Raw genomic sequence first — 9,404 nt, forward strand, 5'->3', positions numbered from 1 at the left:
AACTTTTAAAAAGGGTTTCGTAGGGCTGTAGGTGTCTACATCATACACGCATATAACGACCGCCTTGAGTCACACACTGGTAGTGTCAGAGCAGAGACGGAGAGAGGGGAGAAAGGAGCAGTAGGAAATGAGCATGAAGAACGGCAAGGAAGGATAAATGTTTGATGTGGGAAATTCCACTTGGCGGTTTTCACCTGAGCAACGATGTTCTACATTTATCACACAAAGTGGATGCGCGGCTATTCACTTGGATCATTACCCAGGTTAATATAGGGCAAGAGACGAGTGTGTCCCAGCTGACGAGGGGAGTTGTATTGCTGTCAACCTGATGATATGTTGTGTTAAGTGAGACCGATGTGTGATCGCGTGCACTCGATTCATGATCCGCCAGTGACGGCGGGGAGGAGGAGACGTAGCTTGAAGATGGTTGACTGATAGAGAGGTATAGACTCATGTTTTATTCACAGATAACCGTATCTTCCCTCGGCTCTCCCAAACTGCCCAGCTAGTAACAAAGTGCCCGGGCAGACCCATTTCTCTTCCTCTCCCTTCCTGTGTCTTCCTTCTTCCTGTCTTGCACTCTCTGTTCTGCATTCGCAGCATAATGTTCCAAGTGAGAAGGAATGAAAGTGACTGAACTCTTTGAGCTGTCACACTCATGATCAGTCTCCTTCTTCTTTCTGCTCCTGATTGTAGGAGGTGATCTTAAAGAGAGCAGCAGACCTGGTAGAAGCCTTGTATGGGATGCCTCATAACAACCAGGTAAACACACACATACACACACACACACACACACACACACACACACACACACACACACACACACACACACACTCACACAAAAACATGTAAACAGACATCAATATCTTATCTCAGGTAAAATTACGTTTGTGGTTTGTGGACCACTGCCAGCATCAAAAGCAGTGTCTCCGCTGGCCCCGCAGCATCCTACTCTGTTCTGGGATCTGGGAACGAAACACTCACACACACACACACACACACACACACACACACACACACACACACACACACACACACACACACACACACACAAACAGGGATATGTCAGTGCTTTTATCAGATGATACACCGAGGAAGGTGAGAGGGAAGTTAAATGTGGAGGGAGGAGAAGAGTATAGGAAATCTACAAAGGAAAACAAAACAGAAGAGTAGAGGTGGGATTAGAATTAAAGGACTTCTCTTCTCTCTGCTTCTCTTCTCTTCTCTTCTCTTCTCTTTTCTTTTCTTCTGCTCATCAGGAGATGATTCTAAAACGGGCAGCAGACATCGCGGAGGCCCTGTATACAACAGTGCCCAGAGGGCACAACCAGCTAGCCGGTCTCGGCAGCGGCTCCGTCCATGCAGGCATGATGGCCGTGAACTCCTTCACCGGATCAGAGGTGGCGCAAACAGCCAATCAGGGTGAGCAAACACTACAGGAGCCCCTTTAGATTTATATTTTTTTCAGAAAGAGAGGAGCTGATTCCAGAGGAGCGTGAAAGGAGAATGTTATTTTTCATTTTGGAGATTCAGAGGAGGGAAGTTGTAGAAGGTGAGAAAGGAGTGAAGAATGGTGAAAAAGCGAGCTGTGGATGGAGCACGATGGAGAAATATGAGTGGGTCCTGAGGGTGTGTATATTAGACTGGGATCGGCCCCCATCTGACAGAGAGAGATGTGGGTGCAGTCAGTGGTGATTCATCACATATATCAGGGGAAGGAGCGCAGAGGGGATGGACCTGCCTGGATGTGTCTCAATACTTCCAATGAGCTTCTTCTAACCTTCATCTGGAAATACCGTCTGATTAGAAAACAACAAACATCAGCTGCTTGACTCCTGACCCACTGAGTCTTCCCTACTCCAACGAGGAGGGAGCCCTGGTGGTACCTAATTATAGAAGAAGAGGCTGCTCTGACAGTCAAGTCCAGCCCTCATAGCACGAGAGAGCAGACGTTCCCAGTGATCAATTCCAGCTGTTTTTTTCTCCAGTGTCAGCATTTGGACCTGGATGTATATTTATAGTTCTCCTACTGTTCACTGCCCCTCTGCAGCCTAATGAAAGAAGAAAGAAAGGTCCTGTCAGAAACTCTGCCTTTATTCTTTATAAATTACAGGAGAGCTGCACAGGCCTTTTAGTGTTAATTGCCTTATCAATATATCTAATTTTGGAGAGGAGCCACTGAGGTTAAAGGCCTCTTGTCTCAGCACTTGGATTGCAGCTAGTTCGCTCTCGTATCATTCCTCCTCTGCTCTGTTCAATGCTTTCTCACTGTGCCATATGCTGTCAAAAATTTTTCAAACGTTTCTCTTGGCTTATGTTGCTACGTCCATTATCCGTGTGCGGAAAGCAGAATTTGGCAGTGTTGCATGTGGGCTTCCTTGTTTTGTTTTGTCTGCCATCTGCTATACCCCTAACACTTATTCTCTCTCCTCTACTCTGCCCCCCCCCCCCCATAGGTTTCAGTAGGAGTACAAGCAGTGTGTCCCCTCATGGTTATGTCCCCAGCTCCACCCCTCAACAGAGTAGCTACAGCTCTGTCTCCACTAGCATGAATGGCTACGCTAACTCTGGCATGGCAACCTTGGGCACCTCGCCCAACTTCCTCAATGGATCTGCAGGCAACTCACCCTACGCTAGTGAGTAAATACACCACATCCGAGACACTTCAGATGAAATAAGGAAAGGGGAAGACAAAATCAAGGAGCCAAAAGATGTAATCAGAGGTGTTTGAACATGAAAGAACAACTCTTGAAAACGAAATGTGACAAACAAGGAGAAACTCCTGCAGTTCGACTGGCTTATCTGTTTCTTTAAGAACAGTCAAACGCAAATCCCCACTTTATTGGCCCGGGGAGCAGATCACCTTCGCGCACCCCCCCCCCCCCACACACACACACACACTCACACTCACAACGGAGCACCTCTGTTCACACACACATTCACCCTCTACATTAAAGAACCTTGATTAAATCAATAAACTAATTGCTAGAGAAGCAATTCCATTTCAGCTCTTTGATTCCTGGGTGTTAACAAGTATTTTAACAGGCTCATCGGCCCCTCACAGACACTTTCAATCAATGGCCCCTCGGTCTTCCTTTGTAGGTCCAATTTTCATTAATTGATTAGTTAGGCCCCTTCATAAATGGATTATGACTTTATTGCAAGGATTTGTCAGGAAGAGCCATAAAAGCTAAGTGTTGGATAATAACAACAATAAAGGCAGAAGCAGATATCAGAGGGCAGGTGAAATACGACTGAGCTGATTGTAAAATCACTGAGGGGGAAAACGCTCTTAGTGTATTAGCAGACAAAAGAGGAACCCGGGAGGAGTGGATGGATAGGATGATGTCAGAGGGAGACAGGATTTGGCCTGGAAAGATAACCTTTCATTTTGGCCTGAGTATCAGTGTCATGATTGTGACTTTTGGGGGGGGGGGGGGGGTGTAAAGCCAGCTAAGAGCTATCTTTTATAAAGTCTTAATTTCAAGGATCCAAATATTTCCAAAAAAAACAAATGTCTGGAGCCTTTTTCAAAAGGCTTGTGCCCACATATCTGTGGCATTATCAAACCCTTCAACCTGAGGAGAACATGCAAAAAGTATCATATGTGTGACTTTTATTTAACTTTCTCAAAGTACAAAATGGACGCTGATGCGTCGGAACTCAACCTTCTCACTGCTCACCGCACTTTCACTTGACAAATCTTCAGCCTCTGGACCTGAGCTCTGTCACTGACCCAACTTGGGGGGGCGCTATGAACATGGGGAGTAGAAACTGATCCTGGCAGCACAACAGCTTGATGTGTTTTTTTGTTTGCCATTGTGATTTGCACTTCAGGGCCACACTTGCCTTGACCTTTTATTTTATTTTCTAAACTATAGAGACTTCACAGGAAAGGACTGGAAAGGATAATTTTGTAACCTGGCAACAATACGGCAAGTGCTCTGAAGACAAGATCGTGGGCACCACGAGTGTAAAGTACTGCATCTGGCAGAAACAGGCCCTGAAGTGACAAAAGAACAGAATGCCTGCAGGAAGTAAACAACCCAGCACAGAGACAATAGAGACACTAGATTGACTAGCATGTTTCTGGCTAGCTACCTAGCATGTTAGCAGTTACTGGCCCTTCAATTACAATTTTGAACAATTCACAGATTATGTTGGTGTGTCACTTCCCTGTGTGACTTGACCTGAAGGGTTACGTTGATGCAATTCATAAGGCTATGCCCACAAATGGATTAAAACACACTTAGGTCGCATTAAAAAAACAAAGATGTGATACAGTTATTGTCAAGCAGATGTTAACAATCCACTGGTTGTAGTTTGTTGAAATCAGTGGCTGTTATCCGTGCTAAAAGTGATGAGCTCTGAGGAGAAACTATAGCTGCAGCAAGACATTTAGTGAGAGGACAAGTCATCAAAAACAACTTTGCCACGTGGTTGCTTTCAACTAAAAAGGTGCAAAAGTCTGAATAAGTTGATCTGAGATGAAAATATTATCCCTCCTGCCATCATCCGTTGACCAGTCCCTTTCTGTTCATCCCGTCTGCCCGTCCTCTGCCCTCGGCCCTCTCTCTAACCCCAACTCTCCCCTCCCTGACACATTCCCTCTGCCCCCCCCACAACCTACCTCCTGCCTTCCCATCTCTCAGTCGTCCCATCCAGCCCCACTATGGCTTCGTCGACCAGCCTGCCCTCCAACTGCAGCAGCTCCTCTGGCATCTTTTCCTTCTCTCCAGCAAACATGGTGTCCGCCGCCGTCAAGCAGAAGAGCGCCTTTGCCCCCGTTGTGCGACCCCAAAACTCGCCACCACCCACGTGCACCAGCGCCAATGCTAACAGCCTCCAAGGTAGGCTGCTAGACAGGTAGCTCCAGAAGTGGGATGTAGTTTTATTCTCACTATCAAGCAATAATCCTGCTCTTACTCTTCACCTACTTTTAATAACCAATTCTCACCTTTCCTCCGTCCTCTGCCTCCTCTCGTCCCTTCTCTCCTTCTGCTTCACCCCCCTCCCCTGTTTTTTTTGTTTCTTCTCAACTCTCCTCCCTCACTTCAGATCAATCTTTTGTGGACTCTAGCAAGTACTCATCAGCCAGCTCTCTGCAGGGCCTGGCCTTCTCCTGAAGTACGTTATACCTCACTTTTGACTTTTCTTTCTGCTGCACACTCTCCCACGCCACTCATTTGCAGCAGCAGCAGCAGCTCATCCTGCCCTACCCTTCCTTCTCATTTCTGTTTTTATTTGTCACTCTTGACTTGTCAGGGAGACAGCATATGTGTTCCATTTCCTGTTTTCACTTCCTGCTTCCTGCCTACACTCTAGTGGGTGTCTAGGTGTGTTGGGAGGATGGGGGGGTCATTCTGCTCTCTCATTACCATCAAATGCAGCACGGGGTCTGTTCGTCTAGGCAGGATGTTGTATGGTGTTGAGATCCTGAGAGAGAGAAATGATGGATGGGAATCTTTATCAGAGCCCCAAGCTAAGCACTTCCTCACTTCCTCTGTCGGCGTCGATGAACGCTGACCATGGTGACCCAAGGGCCATCGGCCACTATGCACTGATCTCTCTCTCTCTCACACACACACACACACACACACACACACACACACACACACACACACACACACACACACACACACTCATTCCGTTAATCCCAACAAGCCAGAGACATTTAGGAAATAACCAGGGAATTAGTGGATTGAAGAGAGAAAGGAATCAATACAGAGCCAATATGTTATATGAAAAATTCTTCCCTGTGATGGCTTCTGTGTGAAAACGGGGGAAGGGAAAAGGGTGAGGAGGTGAAGACATACGTGCAAGGGAGAGGAAACTACAAATGTGGCTCAATATGAAGTAGATTTATTTCCATGTTCGGCATAATGCCGGCACCTCTGTCATCCCACGTCAGTGTCTTTCTCTCTCGTGGAATATAACTGCCGACAATTAACAGTGGCAGCTCTTGCATGAAGATATTCAGAAAGCCTGCGAAAAGTTGAATGATGTCGTTGTAGCACGCCAAGTTAGCAGCGCCGCAGAGGGAAATGTTTTGATTTCAGGGCCTCGGAATGAAGAGATAATGAGGGAGAGTCTTTTTTTTTTTTTTCTTTTTTGTGTTCACCAGATGCTGGAGCACATTTCTGTTATGGGGCTGTTGTGATGACAGATGAAACCCAGCAATCACATGACTGACCTCTCTCTCTTTTTTTACCCCCCCCCACCCACCCACTCCTTCCTCCCCCTCTTTTCTCACAACCAGCGATTCCAGGGATGATCGTTCCACCCATGTAGAGGATCGGAAATAGCTGGTGATTTTGGGAATGTTGAGAGGAGAAGCGGAGTCTGGCCAGTCTCTGTTATGCACCGGAGCTGAACTGAAGCAAGTCAAGATAAGATGTAGGACTCTGTTGAACTCAGGCCTTTCCACGGGGGTTTCATCTAAAGGGACAGAAGGGACAATACCAACCTCTGCCATGTAATTTCCCTCTTGGTTGAATTAGTGTAGCTTCTCTGACACGGCGAGAGTGTATAGAGATTGATAATTTGCCCACAGTGTGACACTGACCTCATGAAGAGCAGATATTTATCTTTATGTTCATGCCTATAAGGTTTGATTGCTGGAGGCCCCCTGCATCATCATGGAACCTCTGTCACCGCAAAAGATGCTTTCCTTCACTTTAGCCTGCTTATTAAAACCACACAAAATCACACACTGGCCAATCGGTCAACACAATAAAAGAGCAAAGAAATAGAAGAGAAGAAAATCAACTCTCAGTTTTGCTGCTAATATCCCATAAATCAAAAATAATAAAGTCGCCCTATTCTATTTCAACACATTTCTTTCTTTCTGTTTTTTTTTTGTTGTGTTTGTTTGAATTTAAATAAAACTGTGAGGATTGAGCTGTTTGCAATATGCTTTTTTGCGTGTCATGTGAAGAAAAGGTGATTATCAGCCAAAATAGTCTGAGACTTGAAGAGCCAGAGGATGTGTGCGTCCAGCCAGCACTGTACTGACGGAGTCTAGCAAATATCAAATAAGAGTAAATGCGTGATATATGTGATATATTTTTGTATATAAAAAAATTCTTTTGGCAATTCTTTTTTTTTTTTTTGCAATAGCTATAGTTTGAAATGTAAACATTAAATGTCTTAAGGCAGCTTCTCAGTACAGACGATAGATTTACTGTGTGTTGTCAATATCTCATCTGCTAAAAATGAGAAACATGGATTTGGATACAAAAAGGGGATTTCTGTAAAATATCCTATAAATAATGTATTTATCACTTGTATTTGTACATTGCCTCTCACTCTTGTTTAGTTGTGTTGTGTAAGTTTAGTGAACATATTTCATTCTTTGTCCCTCACTATTTAAATGTGACTTTTTTTAATCTTTTTTTTGTTTTGTTTTGTTTTGTTTTATATGTTGTATGTTTTGCATTGGTATACCATGCTTTCATTTGTTGATTCAAAAACATGCCATTGTCTATTTTTGTATTATTTGTAAGTTAATAAAAAAATATGTTTTTTTTTCCCTTATGAAAATGTTTATTGTATGGCAAAAAAGTAGCATCTTATTCAGAGTATTTGGTTGAAGTAGATTTTTTAAAAAAAATATATACACACATTAATATATACTGTAAATCTATATCTTTTTGTTTGAGGCTGTTCTTGAACTGATAATATGCATGGGTTCTTCTCTTGAGTGACACTTTCTTTTTTGTTTGTGGAAATCAGGAGAGCAGAGAAATTGATGCGTGTTTTTCTTTCTGTTTTTTCCCCTCTGTTCTTTCTTTTCCCATGTTATTTATGCCTGCTTACATGCTGTATCTATATACTCTTTCTTTTTTCTGTCACTGTAATCTTTACCAGCAGTCTAGATGCCTTAACAATGCAAACCCATTCTTCATTCAATCACGTGTACAGTTTTCTACCCTCACCACAATTGTCTCTTGCCACAGAGGAATTCATGGGAACTTGGGGACAAAGCACAAACCCACTCTGTTTGGTGGTGAAGCCAGACTAGAACACAAAGAGCCATAATTCAACAATCACACACCCCGATGTACTATAATATTACAGTAATGGCACGCTTTGAAGGACAGTCGCTGCTGAGAGGTCTGTCTCAGCTGTGCTCATTGCACTTTGGTGATCAATCAAAAACTTTTTGGTTCCTTTTTTTTTTTATAGCGACAATGTAGCTTTTATTCGATAAATGGAATCATTACAACGGCATGATGGTGATATTTCTCATTAACAACAGGAACATAACAGCATGACGACACCGCGCTGTTTTAATTGTAGTACAAAGGAGCGAGGAGCGCTGTCACAGCACAATCTCACATGTGGAGTATCTGACAGTAGATTCCTGTCACTCCTTCGCTCCCTGTAGTGGACAATACAGCTTCATTACAAACACAAGAAGCATGAAAGGGAGTTCCTTGGCCTCAAAGCCATTTCTGTAGTTTTTCCTTTGTGTCTGCCGTGTGTCTTCAAGCTGTTGCTTGACAGAGAATAGGGCTTTTCTCTCTGCTTTTCTTTTCTAGAGCCTGGTTTTGTTAAGTGACTAGAAAGGAGCATTTTAACAGAGGCGCCTGCTGACAGACGAGTGTTTTTCAGGCACTTGTGTGCCTGTGCTGGTCTGAGGCAGGACGGGAGGGGCTGCACCATATCTGTTTCAAATGAACTACAGAGGTCTGTTGTCATACAATGGCTTCTTTGTAAGCAAAGTTCCATCCTGATTATGAATATCGGTAATGGGTGACAAAGTTTTGTACTTAGGTAACAACGACAACAAAAAAAAAGATGCAAACCAAATAGCTGGTGTCTATTTTTTCCTCTGTTTTTGTCTTTGACTGCAAATACACTAAACAGCTCTACGATATAAGAGAAGAAAAAAATTCTACTGTATAGATTGTTATTGTTTTTGATGAAAATTGAGCTGTAAGATAACTTTTGGACTCTCACAATGTTGAATTAAAGTTACCTCTTGTCTGTGACTTTGTCCGTTTTCACTCTTTTATTTGATCTCACATCTCTAGTTTGAATCACCAACAAAGATGATTATGAGTTTGAGCTGAGTGGCAGTCGACTGAGAATAGAGGAGGACTCGCAGTTCTACAGGTCAGAGAGACGCCTGCATCCCTTCCCCCACTAGCCCCCCTCTCTATCTCTCTCCCTCTCTCTCTAATGAATCTAATTCATTAATGCATTACTGATGGCATGGTGAACATGGTTAGCCTGACAAGTTTCCTCCTAAACATATTAGTTAATGATGATTCCAAGGTTATTAATTGCAAACGCACCAGCCCACCATAATTGAGTCATCATTTGCATACCCGGTCATCAGCAGAAAATTAATTTCTTTTTTATTTTTTGCATATCTAATTTAGGAGGCTGCGATTGGA

The 9,404-nt window shown here is 43.6% G+C and overlaps 1 protein-coding gene across 3 annotated transcripts in view; it reads left to right on the forward strand.

The window, feature by feature from the left end:
• LOC147250816 (transcription factor COE1-like) overlaps positions 1-8,988 on the forward strand; it is a 53,503-nt gene extending 44,515 nt beyond the window's left edge. The window contains exons 12-17 of one of the 3 annotated variants that reach the window (XM_086223104.1): positions 697-762; positions 1,260-1,422; positions 2,457-2,636; positions 4,653-4,850; positions 5,059-5,127; positions 6,260-8,988. In XM_086223104.1, the coding sequence (XP_086079230.1) occupies positions 697-762; positions 1,260-1,422; positions 2,457-2,636; positions 4,653-4,850; positions 5,059-5,126 (675 nt within the window). In that variant the 3' untranslated portion in view covers position 5,127; positions 6,260-8,988. Of the gene's footprint in view, positions 1-696; positions 763-1,259; positions 1,423-2,456; positions 2,637-4,526; positions 4,851-5,058; positions 5,128-6,259 lie in introns of those variants that run through there. The other 2 variants (XM_086223106.1, XM_086223107.1) reach the window with 2 other exon arrangements.
• The last annotated feature ends 416 nt before the right edge of the window (positions 8,989-9,404 follow it).

The sequence above is a fragment of the Aulostomus chinensis genome, chromosome 13, assembly GCF_037954235.1.
Source record: "Aulostomus chinensis isolate RoL2024-O1b breed Wild chromosome 13, RoL_Achi_v1.0, whole genome shotgun sequence".
NCBI lineage: Eukaryota > Metazoa > Chordata > Actinopteri > Syngnathiformes > Aulostomidae > Aulostomus > Aulostomus chinensis.